The sequence below is a fragment of the Melitaea cinxia genome, chromosome 22, assembly GCF_905220565.1.
Source record: "Melitaea cinxia chromosome 22, ilMelCinx1.1, whole genome shotgun sequence".
In the NCBI taxonomy this organism is placed as follows: domain Eukaryota; kingdom Metazoa; phylum Arthropoda; class Insecta; order Lepidoptera; family Nymphalidae; genus Melitaea; species Melitaea cinxia.
Window position 1 is genome coordinate 7933405 of NC_059415.1, and position 18679 is coordinate 7952083.

The 18679-nt window shown below is 34.2% G+C and overlaps 2 protein-coding genes and 2 non-coding genes across 5 annotated transcripts; 3 read left to right on the top strand and 1 right to left on the bottom strand.

Annotated features, from left to right (window-relative positions):
* Positions 1–4045: 4045 nt before the first annotated feature.
* LOC123664835 lies at positions 4046–4164 on the top strand. Its single transcript, XR_006744941.1, has one exon. It is a non-coding gene; the product is annotated as a 5S ribosomal RNA (ribosomal RNA).
* Positions 4165–5889: 1725 nt separating this feature from the next.
* LOC123664726 (gloverin-like) lies at positions 5890–7248 on the bottom strand. The gene is made up of 5 exons (XM_045599223.1): positions 7144–7248; positions 6719–6815; positions 6470–6578; positions 6194–6379; positions 5890–6085 (listed from the first exon to the last, which is right to left on the bottom strand). Exons 2-5 carry the CDS (start codon positions 6808–6810, stop codon positions 5954–5956), a joined length of 519 nt encoding a protein of 172 aa, XP_045455179.1. The 5' UTR covers positions 6811–6815; positions 7144–7248; the 3' UTR covers positions 5890–5953.
* Positions 7249–8786: 1538 nt separating this feature from the next.
* On the top strand, positions 8787–8905 carry LOC123664843. The gene has a single exon (XR_006744948.1). It is a non-coding gene; the product is annotated as a 5S ribosomal RNA (ribosomal RNA).
* A 3691-nt stretch (positions 8906–12596) lies between these two features.
* LOC123664727 (gloverin-like) lies at positions 12597–13739 on the top strand. 2 transcript variants are annotated; one of them, XM_045599224.1, is made up of 5 exons: positions 12597–12664; positions 12828–12918; positions 13062–13170; positions 13249–13434; positions 13545–13739. In XM_045599224.1, exons 2-5 carry the CDS (start codon positions 12833–12835, stop codon positions 13674–13676), a joined length of 513 nt encoding a protein of 170 aa, XP_045455180.1. In that variant the 5' UTR covers positions 12597–12664; positions 12828–12832; the 3' UTR covers positions 13677–13739. The 2 variants fall into 2 exon arrangements, with proteins under 2 accessions (XP_045455180.1, XP_045455181.1); XM_045599225.1 differs by having other exon boundaries at positions 12599–12645.
* The last annotated feature ends 4940 nt before the right edge of the window (positions 13740–18679 follow it).

Below are 18679 nucleotides of genomic sequence, written 5' to 3' on the forward strand. Positions count from 1 at the left end.
AAAAGAGGTTTCTTTGAGAGTTTAAAATGCAAATGTAAAAGTGCCGTTTTAATTTTGGTGATGTTGGTTTTATAAATACATACACTTTTTAAGTTTAGTTTATTAAGAGTAAATTATGTGCAAAAAGATTTTAATTATAGTTTTTAAGGAAAAGTTTTACATTGTGACAAAAGTATAGTATGTTATTGTAAATAGTTTTTTTTTTAGGATGTGGAAATAAAGGATTGAGTATATGTGGACTTCTTTTTAATTTAACGAATATCTATTTTTAACTAGACTATCATATAATAGAAAAAAAATATGATGACGAATTGTTTAGATTGCTCCAATAGCTTGACTTCCGTCAGGAGAGTGTGTTAGTGACTTAAAAATAAAAATACATATACCTAAAAAGAAGATATGCAGCGTTTTGAGTTGATTTTCGTTTCAACTTAACACCAAAAAATGAGCAGTTGTTATTTAACGAATTTGTTAATAAATCTCATCTCCTTTCCTTTTAGGGATCTCTAAGGGGTTCCATCTGGGACCAGTTTTGTTAAAAGCTTTGTAATTGAAAGAGATTGTTTCAAAATTTTGCCACTATTAATTTGATGATTCAAGAGTTGCTTCAAGCTGATCCGGAGAGAACAAGTATTTGGTGCAATGACATTGCTATGAGATCAAATATTAAGAAATGCGATGAATTAAACTTTAAATAAGTACATGAAAAAAAAAAATATTATTCAAAAAATGTTCAAATGAAAGTAATCATATTTAACAATGTTGGTCTTACGCGATAAACTTGTGACTTTACATTTTTTTTATTATCAAGAATAAGACCATTATATTATCAAACTGACTAAACTATAAAATAACTTTTACTAACCGACAATCACTGCTTTATTAATCAATAGCTTTAACGACCATATATTGTTAATATACAACAAAAATTATAACCATATAACTTCGTCGCTTATGGAATTGAATTATATGTATTTAATTATCAAGAACATTTTATTAATGAACATATTAAACCAAAGAGGGTCGAGTATTGTACCTTAAGCCTGACAAAATCCTTTTTTAAGTTATAGCCTCGTTTCGCTCTCGTGTAAATGAGATTAAAAAATATAATGCAGGAGAAGAATTGTTGTGTATATATGTATATGTATATTTACTTTCAAAAGTCGTCGGGGCACAAGGCATGAGAAATTTTGTCATCAGTATAACTACAGCTTCACCTATCGGGTCTTATTATGAAATGTATTAGGAATCAACAATAATCAGATCAGCCATTTGAAGGAAATCGGAGGGAATTATTGACGCAAAGCAATAAAATCAAATCATAAATTATTTTAATTAAGTAAAGTTCAAAAGTATACTGTTTGAATTGTCATTATAGAGGTACTACAATATTCAATTTGTTTAGGTATGGTTGATGAGAAGCTAGCAATAGGCTAATTGTAAGACAAAGAGGCAAGAAACTTAACAGTTTTTTAACAACCGTCAATATAATATCAATCATTATAAATTCTGTCAAACGTCTCTGTCATCTGTATACTAGCTGTGCCCGTGACTTCGTCCGTGTGCAATATATATATATATATATATATATATATATATATATTTAATGTATTTCGTTTCAGCCTGTAATATCCCACTACTGGGCATAGGCCTCTTTCCCCATGTAGGAGAAGGATCAGAGCTTAATCCACCACGCTGCTCCAATGCGGGTTGGCGGATATATTTCCTACTATGAGTAACGATCGCTATATAACCGATTTTGATAATTATCTTTTTGTTGGAAAGGAGATATGTAACTGAGGTAGGGCACAGCAGGAATTTCCTGCTCAAAATATGGAGCAGCCCGACTGGGGTAGTATCTCGACCTTACAGAAGATCACAGCTAAATAATACTGTTTTCAAGCAGTATTGTGTTCCTGTTGGTGAGTAAGGTGACCAGAGCTCCTGGGGGGATTAGGGGTTGGGTCGGCTTAGGGGTTGCAGGCGTCTATAAGCTACGGTAATCGCTTACCATCAGCTGAGCCGTACGCTTGTTTGCCGACCTAGTGACATAAAAAAAAGATATCCTAAGAGTGGTATCAACCACCAACACACCAAGTATGGTAACCAGGATCTGATGATGAGATCCCAGAGAAATCGAGGGAAACCCTTCAAAATCCGCATAACTTTTTACTGGATGTACCGATTTTGATGATTTTTAAACATTTAATTTTCATTGAGATCTGATTACAAATTTTGAAGTAATCTTTGCTAATGCGTGTTTACTTGACTATTTTTTCGTCTACCTACGTTGTATTACTTGTCGATGTAACTGAAGCCGGTTTTTTTTGTTTGCCAGCAAACAATTTTTATTTCTTAGAAAGATCGAGTCATCATAACAACACTGTAGACAACATACATACCTATAACAAAAAGTGAATGCAATAAGATTAGCCAGCCCACTACAGAAGTAAACAAATTTTTATACATAAATGCATCCACATAAACAGTACCTATAACATAAGTAAAACGCCTTGAATAAACACCGTCTGCCACTTTAAGCCTATTAGCGTGAAGTCGGATTAAGTTGCTGATGTAACGCTGATACCGGGTAGAAGATTTAGCGGTAGCGGGAAAAAAGATATAGTGATTAAAAGATGTAGCCAAAATAATATGGTGTAATAAATAATAATTGGAAGTGTTGTTGTTTTATAATTTACATGTGTAAATTCAAATGAAAGTTTTAACATATAGAGTAATTTAAGAGAAATGAAAAAGAAAATCAAGTTGGTATAACTATTGCAAGTATTAAAGTAGCTTACGAAATGAAATATATATGAAATATACCTACAAAATTAAGTATTTCAAGGCTCAGATTAGTCTTAATTTTTGTTAAAAGGCAAAATATGTGAGAAATTTTGCACATCTGGTGGAGAAATTTTCAAGTCCGGGAGAAAATCCAGCATACTAGACTAAATTATTAAAACAAAAAAATCATGTGAAACTTACGCTTCAGCCTGTAATATTCCCTACTGTGGGTAACGATTGCTATCAGGTGTACATGATAACAACCGGGACAGACGGCTTAACGTGCTCTCCTAGGCACGATGGGGAGACTCACAAGCACTGTAGAGACAGAGTACAGACTACGGCAAACATCTGTATGGCTAATACAAATGTTTGTCATGTGCGGGGATTGAACCCGCAACCGCCAGCGCAACAGCCACAAACCAACGCGTGTTGCAAAACTTGTTGATTGTGAAATATTATATATCAATCGCATATACCTACTGTTACAGTAAAACAAATGAGATCATCAATCAAATACTTAAGCGCTTACTCTGCCAATGTGGTTCATCCTTCAAGGCTTCAACTATCAAAGTACCATAAGTCAAACGATTTGAAACCGTTTCTCTTAGGTGATAAAGTCTTGTTTTAACATCCCGCGAATTTTAGTCAAATTGAACGTAACATTGCCCGTAGCAATTAAGATTGCATGTCTCCAAATTTAGTTTCAGCCTGGCTCCAATTTATCGGTCCGTTTGTTCGTAATAGTTGTGTCTAAGTTGCTACCGTCGTTAAACTGCAATCAGCAAAGATAGAAATTTCTTAATTCGAAGGATATTTATAGGAATTTATCTTGTAAATAGAAATAGAATGTTGATTTTTTTTCCGGGGCTAAGCTTGCTCTTTAAACAGAGAAAGGTTACTTAAATAATTGTATTTGCTGACAAACGAAAGAAAACCGTACGGTACGTAAGAACGAACGTAGGTACGTAACCTAACTTCTTCTTCGTTGACTAGCTAACTTCAGGGTGTCGGTTTTTTGTAACGGTATTCATGCGCATCGTTAAAATTTATTCTCATCATTTTTCTCTAACACGCCAAAAGATGTATAACTCTAAAAATCATCGACATACATAAAAAAATACAATCGAATTGAGAACCCCCTTTTTTGTAGGTTAGTAGAAATTATACACATATAAAATAATAGGAATTGAGTTATACTCGTAGAGATAACACAATAGTTCACTAGGTTGCGTTAGATATTTAGGAAACTTCTCTTGCCAACGTCCATACCACGTTGAATACACCGGTTCTCGTCCGATCACCGAAGTTAAGCAACGTCGGGCGCGGTCAGTACTTGGATGGGTGACCGCCTGGGAACACCGCGTGACGTTGGCTTTTTGCTAACTAATAATTGTCATACATTTTTATAACAACCACTTCGGTGTGGTGGTGCTAGTGTCGCTTAAAACACTGAAGGTTTCCCCATGGTAGTCCCATTTAATTCGATTGAAATCTGATGATGACTTTTTGAGTAAGCTTTGATAACCCGTATGTACTTGGCTATTTTTTAGTTTACTTACGTTTGTTTTATAGTATTACTTGTCGATGTAATTGAAATCGATTTTTTTCTGGGAGTAAATACAATTTTATTGAATATAGTGTATAATGTATATAATTATGCTCTACGTATTTTTATCGTGTCGGTTCAATATTTCCCGTTTTTTTATTTTTGAACATTGAACATAAGAACATATCAGACGATGTATACTCTACATCACTTGTATATAAAATAAATTTTCTACAACCGTGTCAATCGATTTCTTTACAATTTTTAGATCGCCTTTTTTTCTCTTCAAACGTATTTTACAACACGTAACGTGAACGTTAACGTATTGTACAACATCTACAGTAATAGATAAAGGTAACACAGCGGATCTCAAAACAAAAGTACCGCATACTCTTTAAATGATGCAATCCACCACGTTTAAGGAATAAGAAGATAAATTTATCGATACATCGTCTGTCGAATAAATCGTGTCTCTTTCCGTCCACTACATAAAACCAATTCAATGTTTTCTAGTAAAAATGCAGTCGAATTGACAACCTTCTCCTTTTATTGAAGTCGGTTATAAAGAAGCTTGCATTTGTCAGCAATAGAGTGAATAGCAGTACTTTATACTTGTGATCTTTATATGAACATACGCTATACACTATACTTTAATAGGTATTTCACCTTAACTGGCGGCTTCGATACAGCAACAAGCAAATGGAAATTACGATCGGGCTAAATGTAATCAAATAAGGCCTCTACGCTACCTCTCGTCACGTGTCAGTGATTTGGTTTTACCTCGCTCCAGTCAAACTAACCGTAGCTTTGACTGTTCACACGAATTTTGGTTTAGAACATTTGGGTTTTGGATATTGCATAATTCTTTAATAACCCATATGAAGGCTTGAATTAGGCTAATGTTACTGAGATAAGAAATGTTATAAGATGTTGGATTTTTAAAGAGAGATAGTAGGAAACAAAGGAAGTAACGGAGGTGGTAACCAAATTTATTTTTTTATATAATTTTTTTTAATTAGTTTTTCCCTATATACTTTTATTGATAACTAAATTTAAAAGTAAAGAAGGACCTGATTTCAAATAAGAGTTTCAATATTAACGATATGTTTTTGAACTTGTTTGTTCACTCTCTAGTTAGATATATCTACCTAGTATATGTACGGTATGCATAATACTTATTAAATCCACGAAACATATCAGAAATAGGATAATATTTTCCAAAATTTTATTATACGTGACGAAAATAGTAAATTTATAGTTTTATCTTAACGATCTTTTAATAAATAAATACTAACAATAACACTACAAGACACGGGAGTTCCATCACGGTCCTTTTTGGTTGAACAGAAAATATTTTAAAGATTGTACCGTAGATATTTCAATAATTTCAATTTGATAATCATAACGCTTAGTAAAAGGTGAAAATAACTTGAAACTCTGAATTCGAATTAGTGTTTGAAGGTATACATTAAGCTCTAGGGTACGTTTTAGTAAAGGTGTAAGTTTCATTAATGAAATTTGTGAATAGTTCCTATTTCAATACAACAAACCACTTTAACTTAACAATACTTTAATAAATATCAACAATAATACTATAAGATATGGTCGCGGCGGGCTTCACCAGCGGTAGTTGAAGTTGGCGAGCCCGCCGTACTCGCGCCGCATGCCCGCCGCGCGCCCGTACGTGCCCTGCAGAGAGAAGTCGCCGTTCTTGCCGACCGGCCAGCGCCCGCCCGCCGCGGCCTGGTACTGTGGACAGACGGAGCGTTACTTCACGTGAGCTATCAGAGAGATCTCAGAGAGCGGACTGCTTCATATCGAGCAAGAGACAGTCTCAGAGAGCGGAGAGGGACTCACCGAGGTGCCTCCGTGGACCTGCTTGCTCATGTCGAAGGAGGCCGCCGCGTTGGGGTTCTTCCAGTTGAGACCACCTCCGAAGTGCGACGAGCCGCCGTCAGGCCCCAGAACGCGCATGCCGTTCGCCTGGCCCGTCAGCGTACCGCGCGCGTCGTTGAAGATCTGGTGCTCGTAGCCGGCCTTGCCCTGCGTTACAATAAGAAATTAATGAAAGTGTATCAACAGAAAGAGTTACTACGTTTATTACTCAGTTAGAGAACAGGGAGCCGTTCTTACGAAGAGCCCGGCGTCGCTCTGTCCGAGCGTGCCGAACACGCGCCCGTCGCCCATCTGCTTGTCGAACGTGACGTCGCGGCGCTGTCTCGTCGCGTGCCACATCGGGTAACTGTGGAGAATGACGTTTGTGTTGAAGTAAATCTTTTTTACATAGTTTTTATTACAAAAGTACACAAAAGTCATAAGTAGGCTAGACTTTTAGAAAAATTGTTTTTAAAAAGTCTGTAATTGTAGTGCCACAATACTCACGGGTCAACGAGTAGGTCTGGCTGAAATTGATAGTCTTGTGCCGCGGCTGCGACCACCAGGAGCAACGCGGGGAGCGCGTTGATGAGTTGCATCTCGACTGAAAATATATTATGAACGTTATAAAGATAATTCTGGCTGATAAATATATACTTAATTATAGTATTTTAAGAATTTAGATTAACGTGGTTACTTCTATTACTAAAACTATTCATAAACGGGATATTTACCATGTTTTTTATTTTCATTTTGCGGAGCTCGATATTTCGACATTAGCTGCGAATGTCTTGTTCACGAGACTCCTCTCGTGTACAAGGGTATGAGAGTACTATCGTTCCCGTTTATGAATAGTTTTAGTGAGTTAAGAATGTTTATAGACATCATTTTACATTATAAACGAAATTAAATAATTATTAATAAAACCTTACCTTTTACAAAGAGATATATTAAAGTGCCAAAGTAGTAAAAACCCCAAATGCTGCCGCACAAGTGATATCTTCAACCCTCTGGAACTGGTATTTATATACGGCGCAGTGAGCCGGGACTTCCTTAGAATATTCCGATCTGTCGGTAAATGTTTTTCCCCGCACGCGCTCGTCTCGGTGAATCTTATTACGTTGATTAGAGGTTCATTCTCTCGCTTATCAGTTGTCGGGAAAACAAATTAATCATATTACAAATAAATGAACAGCTGACGACTTATCTTCAATGTTTGTAAATGTACAAATGTGTGCACATTTAGCAATTGAATAAGTAAATATGTTTAGCTTATAGTAAAAGGAACATTGAGTTAAAAATTAAAGTTTTATTTACATACTCAAATTTAAAAAAATCACTCCATGTAGATGCTATAACAAGTAACATAAAATATTGATTATACACATATGTACTTACAACAGAAGCCATTACTTTACACAAAATTATAATGCTACGTGTCCATACTACGCTACCCGAAACCTTAAATAACATAAAGCCCTTGTTTAAACACCCATATTTCATTTTAATCCTAAATTTCCTTGTTCCAGACATAATAAACCCAGAATGGCTATTAAATTTGCAAATCCCTTAATGGAGATTAAAAAAAAAATTAAAATTTTACTGAACTTTGATCTTTTTTTTAATAATATATTTTGACTTAAATATGTTTAACAATTTTTTTAGTTTAAATACATAAGAAAGAGCGGTATATTATGGTTCTTTGTTTAAGTATAATAAGTGTAGAAACCGAAAAGATTCATAGCTAGTAAAAAAGCTCAATAGGCTCGGGTTTTCATTGAGGTAAAGTACAGCAGCACTCTTGTTAGACGATCTATCTGTACCTATAAAAAAGGCCGTATCAGGCTGTTATATCTTGTTCATAAAGCCTATCAGTACCTTATATGTAAGATAATCTTTTTCGGTAACTTCGATCAATGGACGATTCCTTCTAAATTCAAACTAATTGACAGCCTTTCTCAGTCAATTACTTTTTAGGAAAACGGTTCTGATTACTTTAGTATTAACAGTGAGTAATTTTTTTGTATTTGTTGTAAAAAGGATGATCTCAAATACGATCAAAGAATTTGGAATTATATATTTTATTGTTTAAGTAACAATTTTAACCAACTTCCAAAAAATATGGAATCAGTTGCTCTACAGTCCATAATTTAGAGTTCTCTGGTGTTAAAACTTTCTCGGTAGATTCGGCTGTCGATAAATTTAGATCTTCTTATTATGCTTATTCCAACATGGTGGCTTGCATCATTTAAAGATGCGGTACTTTTGTTTTGAGATCCGCTGTGTTGACTTTATCTATTACTGTAGATGTTGTAATACGTTACCAAATAAAAAATTATGAAGAGAAGCAAAAGAATAGATCCAAAAATGTGTTCTCAATTGATAGGTAATTAAAAAGCGTAAAATAACAAAAATGCAAAATATACAACCGACACGCCAGGAATACGTAGAGCAAAATTATACAATCTACATTCAAAAATAAAGTATTAATTTGTCATTGGAATTAAAGTTAATACGCACGTAGAGATAAATTATATATATCAAGTTTGGGTTCGATGTTTAATTTAATTCAGTCGCCAACGTCCATACCACGCTGAATACACCGGTTCTCGTCTGATCACCGAAGTTAAGCAACGTCGGGCGCGGTCAGTACTTGGATGGGTGACCGCCTGGGAACACCGCGTGACGTTGGCTTTTTGCCTTTTTAACCGACTTACAAATATAGAAGAAGTTCTCAATTCGGTTGCATTTTTTTATGTATCTTATCTGAGAACTATTGACTTGGTAGACCGATTTCTATGATATTTTTTTAATCGAAATTATCGTAGACTTAGGAGAAGTTAAAAAGTCTCAAATAATAAGGAAAATACATATAAATATATAGGTATTTTATCAGGTAAATACACCTATTACCAAATAATAAAGCAATAACTCGAGCATAGGTAGAGTAATTACGATTAGACTTTCTTTTCTATCTTTAGAATATCTTATTTTATCAAACAGATGTCCTACTATTCCTAAAGTATGGAATATATTCTTAGTCATAAATAAATAAAAATAGTTAATATTATGATTTATTTAATTAGTTAATATTTATGATTTATTTTTTTTTATTTTTTTTTTATATTAACATAATAGCTTTTACTATTAATTATATTATTTTCCTTATTTATTTATATGTACAGTTAATGCCTCATGTCATGTGTCAACATCCAGCAGAAATAAAACAAATTCCAAAATTCCGATATAATCGGCTGAAATTGATGAACTTTCCTTTAGAGATCTGCAGAGGGGTTTTTTGGGATTTTTGGAACACTTTAATTTCTTAAAGACAACTAACTATCTCATACTTTTCGTTCGCGGCTTGTCCCGTGTGGATTACACGTTCGTTAAGATATATTCACACATTACATATTTCATATTTATTTCATATTATGTTTCAACTTACAAGGAATGCAAACAAACGAAAGTGGCATGCATGGAACTCATAAATTGAATTACCAATTCGTCGTTAGGATTCCTAAGAGCTGCCACGATAACCCTGCACTGAATTGTGCCGTATTAACATATATACACCAAAGTAGATGTCGTATTTTCTATACATATCCATCTATTTTTATTTATACAAATATTTACTTCTGGTCTAGGTTCTATCCTTGAAGGTCTCCTCTTCCATGTTTCGAAGAGTACGCAAAGCTGTCGGTATGGGTTGTTATCATAGATACCCGACATCGATCGTTTCTCATAGTAAGGAATATAACCGACAACTCTAAGTAGAGCACTCTTCTCCAACTAAAAGAAAAAGACCTGCCGGCCCCGCCAGCCAATTGCCAGTTGTGAAACATTATAGGCTGAATCAATCAATCTAATATCAACAAATCGAATAAATATGAAAATTTATCGCAGGTGAAATTGCAAAGCGATCCACGTCACGACTAAGTAAACGATATTGTATTTTTATTAAGTTTCTTAGAATTCACTTTATTCCGTTGAAAATCTCGTACAAACAGTGACGTCTCGGGGACAGGAGCGGGATGTAATTTGTAAAGTTTATAATGAAATACTCCGCTGAAGACGACGAGTTTGTTATAGAGCGAGAAACTGAACTTCGTGAAGATACGAGAGGATACACCGGGCTCGCAATTTAGTCGCATTAATATTATATCAGCTAAAGCTTGTAAAGTTAATTTCTATAAGGCGTATACATTTTTAAAAACTTTTTACTATCACTACTATTATCTAGCTCAGTCATTGAAAATCAAATGAGATATATGGAACAAAGGTAAATAAATATTTTTTGGAGTTCGATTCCATATAAGGCCCCCAGTATGAAAAAAATACGAGGATCTGAACGAATGATTTCGTTACGTTTTTGTTAACGCCATCTATCGTATATAGATGGGTGGTGTGATTATTTCATTCGTTTATTTACCATTTGATATAGTATTAATTTTTTTCTTAGACTGGTACACAAATTTTTGTTTCTATTTGGATACTCGGTCTGAAGGAGTAAGCTTCAGTCGTGCGACGGAGCTGACACATGCACTTTTTTTAAACTATAATTTTTAATAATCTATGTAGGCATAATTTAGGATACTGTGTGTGTTATTTTTATGTTATAAAAGTGGCAAATAAGTAACGGTCCGTTTAATGGTGAGCGGATATCGTAGCCGATGGACGGCTGCAGCACCAGGAGCAAGTATACCTTACACAACTGGAATACAAAGTTACTTGAAAGTCAATTATTTGGCTGTAATCTTCAATAAGGTACGAGCAAAATACTTCCAACTATGCTCAACCTTAATTAATCTAGCGATTGTTAAATTGTATTATAATAACAATAAAATTTAATTTTCTCAAACAGCTACTTGCTCTCTCATTTTCTTTCTGATCTTCTTTTTTAATAATTACTTATTAAAGGAAATGTAAAAATCAATTGTGTCTCAGTCCTAACTGAGGAGATCCCAGTACCGTCGAAGCGCGAAATGGAACGACTTGTTAGTTCTGCAAAAAGAAGATTTATCTCAAGTTTATAGCGGCCGGCAAATGACGTCCTTTCACGATGCATTTCGCGCCGCGGGAGATTAAACGAAAACTTTCGATTCTGAAGTACGTTTTAATTTTATCGATTTTAAATAAAGTATGATATCAACTTGTTTTAAGATTAAATTAATTATAATTTACAATAATAATGAATAAATCAAATATGAATATTATTCATTTAAAGTTGCTCGGACAGTACCCCGTAAGTCATAAAAGATTTTTTTTTAATTAAAAATAAAAACTTGAATACGAAAATTCATTATTATAATTTAACCATTACCTAATAATATTATGAATTAGATTAATTAAATAACACGTTGCCACACGGCGCTGAATCATGTAGTTTATTTGCTGTTAAGTATGGTGGACTGTAATTTTCGTGAATTTCTTATCTTTTGCATTAAAATATATTTTAAGGCATTCGTTAGATTTTTTTTATTTTTAACGTATTTTACGAAAGTTGATTAATCGAAATAGAAGTACAACTGCATCGAATCTGAACGACTGAATCGTGATCGATTTTTGTGTATCATTCCTTGGCAATGATTTACCTATGTATATGTAATTAGACTAATTTTTGCTTGTACGTATAGTACAACTCGTTTTGTACTATACCTACAATATACTTAATTAAAAATCACACCACAGATTACATAATTATTTTTTTAATGTCGTTTTTTTTTTCTATCTTCTAATGTAACAGGCGTCTTCGGTGCGACAAAGCCAGTACTGCGGTCACCAACGCGCCTGCCCAGCGTGGCGACTATGGGCAAAACACATGAGTTCACGTTATTTTTGGCGTAAACTTGTGGAGGCCTATGTCCAGCAGTGGACTGTATAGGCTGTAATGATAATGTAACAGTGCTCTCATACAAACTTCCATTCCTTAATTACTTTGTTATTTACTTTATTGTAACTATATTTTTTAATAATTTAGTTTATTTCTATCTTTAATTTTAATAGTACATTGAACTCGTGCGAAGCTGTATTCGTACCTTTGTTTTTGGATTATTGTATTTGAGCTTTGTATAAACATTCATTTCATAAAAACTAAGCGCTTACAAAAACTTTTCTCTCATTTAGATTAGTAAAAAAGGCGAATTATTAAATTGATTAAAAAATAAGGTATTTTTTTAACCAGAAATTATGACGATTCTCACCACCGTCGAACACTGACATAAGATCAAGATCATGTGGTGACATAATTTTACAATTGATATAGGAAGGAATTGCCTCTTATCAAAATATTCATTAAGTTGAACGTACGCGGGGAAGAACATCAACTCTGAGCGCATCCCGTTTATCTGGACGGTGTATAAATATAAGTTCCAATTAGATTAATTTATCATTTCTTTCGCGACATTTGAGAATATAACTGCTCTTAACTTTAGGTAAATCTTTTTATAACAGGTAAGTTACTATGTTTATTTAATTTGGCATATAATTATTGCTTAATTTTTTTAATGAAAAGTAGGTACCTACCTATGTGCTTTTGATTCAAGACAGTTTATTCTGAAAAGAAGCGTATTAGCAAAAGTGGACGATCATTCTATGTGTATATTTATATTTACAGCCAAAATGCAGATTCTATACACAATTTCTATGGTTTTCCTGGTGGTCGCGGCGCAAGATTATCAGCCGCAGCAAGACTTCCTCATCGACCCGTGAGTATTTTGTCGCTCCAATAAAGTTCTCCTTAAATGATAAATTTTTTCTTAAGATCTAACCTACTTTTGACTTTTTAAAAAGATATTATATATATTATATATAAAAAGATTTGCCTCAACACAGACGTCATTCCCCACAGTTACCCGGTGTGGCACGCGACGAGACAGCGCCGCGACGTCACGTTCGACAAGCAGATGGGCGACGGGCGCGTGTTCGGCACGCTCGGACAGAGCGACGCCGGGCTCTTCGTAAGAACGGCTCTCTGTTCTCTAACTGAGTATCTCTTTCTGTTGATACACTTGTACTAAGTTCTCACTGTAACGCAGGGCAAGGCCGGCTACGAGCACCAGATCTTCAACGACGCGCGCGGTACGCTGACGGGCCAGGCGAACGGCATGCGCGTTCTGGGGCCTGACGGCGGCTCGTCGCACTTCGGAGGTGGCCTCAACTGGAAGAACCCCAACGCGGCGGCCTCCTTCGACATCAGCAAGCAGGTCCACGGAGGAACCTCGGTGAGTCCCTCTCCGCTCTCTGAGACTGTCTCTTGCTCGATATGAAGCAGTCCGCTCTCTGAGATCTCTCCCTGATAGGTCAGGTGAAGTAATGCTCCGTCTGTCCACAGTACCAGGCCGCGGCGGGCGGGCGCTGGCCGGTCGGCAAGAACGGCGACTTCTCTCTGCAGGGCACGTACGGGCGCGCGGCGGGCATGCGGCGCGAGTACGGCGGGCTCGCCAACTTCAACTACCGCTGGTGAAGCCCCCGCGACCATATCATATAGTATTATTGTTTATATTTATTAAAGTATTGTTAAGTTAAAGTATTTTTTTCTATATATTTCCCCTTATTTTAAGCACAAATTAATAGTTACTGGTTCAGTTTTGTTTATAAATACCTAGATTTACGACACGTGTTTAGTTCGTTAATTTTAAAAATTTTGAATTGTGATTTTATTAAAACTAGTTGTACTTTGCAAGTTTTTAAGAAGACACAATTTTGAAACATATCTGACGTATTAACTGTTGGAGGTATATTCGTATTTATAATAGTATGCTTTTTAGCACAAACGGTGAATTATTTAGTAACCATTTAATTTAAATACACTCCACTATAATAAAAAGTTCTGGAAACGATATCCTTAAATTTGTAAGTCAACAATTTCGTTACTGTTATATATTGTTATAGTAGTTTCGTCCTACAATATAGTAGCTATATGGATAATTTAATTTCTATTTGTGATCATAATACTAATTTCTAATAGTGATCATAATACTATATTGTAATCAAAAATGATCAATCAAAAACTTATGTACATATATTATTTGACGTATAAAGCAAAGGTCGGCGCGAGCTTACAAAATAAAACCTTCGTGTCCCAAAGCTTGTTTGCTATCAAATCAATAACAAGGAACTAATATTATGAATTATATTTTAAGCGCGGTAAATATTTTTATTTACTCAAATCAACTCGCTCGACCCTTCATTAACTTTTTCATGCACTATTTTGTTTATAAACAATTTAAATGAACTAGGATATTTTTAGCTTTATTACTTTTCCTACTAACGTTAATGCATTTTTTTTAGTGCAGAGGGTTAAATATTGGATTAAACTATTTATGCTCTTTCTGTTAAAGTTGTGCAGATCATGGATCATCATGGATCAGCCGTCATTTTAATGTTTTGAAAATTTGACAAAAAATCACAAACGGCGTGTATTATTTATTATACATAGGTCCGAGAGGTGTTGGTCCGAGAAGATTTTATTTTGTTAGTATATTGGGTAATATTTAACTTGTTCTTTTTAATTTCATAAAATTATAGAAAATAATAAAGCGATTGTTTAATTCTATGGTCTCGTCGACTTTTTATCTCTAAAGTACCTGTTTCGTAACATAAAGTAAACATGAAACATAAAGTAAGCTAAATAATAATATTTATAATAAATACTATCTTACAACTATACTCTATACAAATAAACATAATTGGAGTGTCAGTTTGTAATATTAAAATAACCGCCTTTTAATTTGTACATTAGGGAATTCTAAACATTTTTTATATCATATCAAAAATCGACCTATCGCGTTATCTCTAATCATGATATCGTGCTCTAGCCGAGAGCACCGACACGGTCAGTCGGAGATGCATGTTCGATCCCCGCTGGAACGGTCGATTTTTGATATGATATAAAAAAAATATTTATAACCGCCTTTTACTAAATGCATATGGATGTATACACGGCACCAAAACACCATTTTTACAATTTTTGTCTGTTTGTTCCGGCTAATCTCTGAAACGGCTGGACCGGTTTACTGGCAGGTAGCTGATATTAGGCTACTTTTATTTTAGAAATTTATTTATTTTATAACTCTGCGAACTGAACAATAACTTTTTTCTTAACTCTAAATTCCACGCGGACGAAGTCGCGGGCACAGCTAGTTTGGTTATATATAATATAACCTATTTATCAATTGTCATCGGTAATAAACAGATGACAAATGCCACAACACATATCAATAAAAAAAAACTGTAAGTAATGCCAAAAGTAGTTCATCATACCGTCTAAACAGCAGGCGTTGCATTGCATAGATTTATATTTGAAGTAGTGCACGTTTTCAACTGTAAATCACAGTTGAGTCTCAGTACCCGGCCACGCTGACGCTGTCCCCCGGTAGACGCTGTTACCCGGTTGACGCTGTCACCCGGTTGAAGCTGTCATCCGGTTGACGCTGTCAAGGCCTTTAGGGCCAACATCAAACACATTCCGAAAAAAATCAACTATAAGTCTTCTCCATAGTTAATAAAAAAGAAGAAACAAGTGTTCCGTTAATTTAAGTTTAAGAAAGACGAATACTCCGATCGAATCCATCGCTGTGACCGTTGCGCTAACGCGTCGTGTGAAAAATACGTTTATCAAATGTTAAGCTTAGACTAACTCATAGCTAATATTTTTCGTTAAACATTACAAAGGTGTGGAAGATACGAGTGGAAGTCTGAGAAGTTCCCAAGGACTAAGGTTTCAAAGCATTAAAAAAAAAAAAAAAAAAAAAAAACTAGAAGTCACGGAGGAACGCTGTGAGAGCGTAATGGACATTTCGTGTTGAAGAATTGACAACTTATAGTAGGAGTGACTGAAAGTTAAATCTTTTTTAAGTTCTCAACTTCACGGCTTCACCGCTTTACTTATAAAATAATTTAAAGCGATTAAAAGCGACGTGTTTAACTTAAGATTATTACTAACTGCCTTAATAAAATATATTTAAATGTATTCGACAGTTAGCTTTAAGGACCAAAAAGGGTGTTAAAAAATCGACATTTGATATCAGGCGAGAGGCCTTTTAACTGAAAATACAACGCTTGCTAGTATTCGTTTTTCAACGCTATCTCAGTCACCGCTATATACGAGGCAGGAATGCCTAACATAAAGGCTATGTGGGCGTTCAATCTCTTTTAGACTGTTCGAAAAAATAGCTCTCTTTCAGAGCACTCGTAAAACATCGGGTCTTGAATATTTCTCAAAGCTCAGATGAATTTTATTTTTTCACTTTCATTCATTTAGGAAATTGACGTGAGTGTTAGAAATGTAACTTGGACTTATCAAGTGACTATTTGTTTGTCGATCTTGTGTAATTTATTGTACAAATCAGTAAATACAGTCGCTGACAGAAGCAAGTAAATTTTGACAGATTTGTATGAAATGGAAATTGGTTTATTGTAAGAATAATATGGAATGACAGACAATTATATCATATATATATATATATATATATATATATATATATATATATATATATATATATATATATATATATATATATATAAAATATATATCTATATATATATATATATATATCGACACCTCCAGCGCATAAGGTCGTATACAGAATATGGCAAGTTTACAGTATGGGCATTTAAAGTTTACTTTTGTCACTACTCGAAAACGAGAAGGAAATTTAAATTTTAATCAAGCTTATAATTAATGGTGCCATAAGTCATCTTTAAACAAACACTATTTATAGGAAATGAATTGTAATTTAATGAAAAAATACGGAAATTACATACTTAAGACTTTATGCGTAGGGATGCAAGTGTTATATTATTATGTTACGACGAGTTACAGCGATATGCGTGGAGTAAAGTTTCCTTGCCTTCAAGTTACGCCGGGTTGCTACTTTATGCGTGGTAAGAAATTTACATACCGTCAAGTTGCAAATTGTTACGACATAATTCTTGGTAGACAAACAATCAAAACTTCGGTCACCATAAACGGCAGATGAAAAAATTTGACATACTTATAAAAAGATAAGATTAGTAGCAATAAAAACATTTTTTTTTTATCAACTTTATTATAATTTGGTTTGTTATTAATAGTTTTTTCCATCCAATAACTTTTTGAAATTATAAAAATCTGTAATACTCATCTTAATCACATTATATAAGGCGTGGTAACTTTTGACCATCTTTCTAAAGCATACCACCATTACTCTGGCGTATATATGAGTTTATTTTTTGAATTTCGCTCTAGCGTGAACAGAATCTGCTTCATTTTGAGTATGTCCTCGCTCTAAGAAACTATGATTTATTGTTACACCATATTTTTTTGCAGCATAAGTATAAAATGAAAACACAATAAGATTTCGGAGTACAATTATCTGACCAAAAAATGAATTCCTTAGCGCCATCTTTTACTTTAGACACAACTTGCAACTTTACATGCATGGTGCTTCCCATTAATCTTTCACCACATGTGCTTCTTTACTGGCTAGATCGAAAACTGTAAAATTATGGACCGATAGGTTCCTTTTGTTCCTTTTATAATCAAATAAACCTACATTTCCATGAGAATAATTCAGAATTTTTTAAAAATCGAAGCATGCTGTAATTATTTTTCCTTTACTTTCTACAACTAATTTTTGTCTTTTTCCTTAAAACTTCTTGCTAAATTTTTTTGATATTATATGTTGTTTTTATTTATTTATTTCTTCTTCTGTAATATTATTTTTTATTTGTGTCGTAAGTATGACATTCGTTACAAATATCCTTCTTCCGTTTGTAAAATGAATAATTTAAATTGTGATTTATACTATCCCTATATTGCCGACTTGTTTTAACTTTTCTTTTTATATTTTCATTAGTACACCACTCATTATATAAAGAAAACATCTTTGTAAACGTGAGTCCGCTATCTAAGTAATGTTTCGTAAACTTTTTGCGCACATAGTGTGATTCATCTGGTAGAAATATTTGTACATGCTTTATTACTCCTTGTTTAATCTTTTCGTCTATGATAACAACTCTCGAACCACCACGATGGTCTGGGGAAATAGATCCAGCACCTGAACACCACTTCGACACGGCCTAACTGTTCGCTCTCCTATAGAAAGAGTATTGAGGAACATAGTTTTACACACCAAAACAATATTATTATTATCTGAATTAGGTTCTGTTAGTGGGACGGAATATTTCAAAGTTTTCTTACGTCTAGATTCAGCCTTTGTACTGGTATGAGTATTACAATTCAAACTTCAAATATATTTAGCTATGTAATCTTGGTGTCTAGTATGGTCACCAAGCTTCCAAAACGCATAAAGTTGCTGAGAACTGAACTTCTGATGACATTTAAGGCGACATGTTGAGGTACACGGAAGTTTAATCACCTTAACATCTCTACTGACGCTGTCTTCTTTGCTTATGTAGGCTTTACCTAAATTCTTAAGACATTTTCGTTTTACATCTTTCCAATCATCTCGTCGCTTGAGTCGT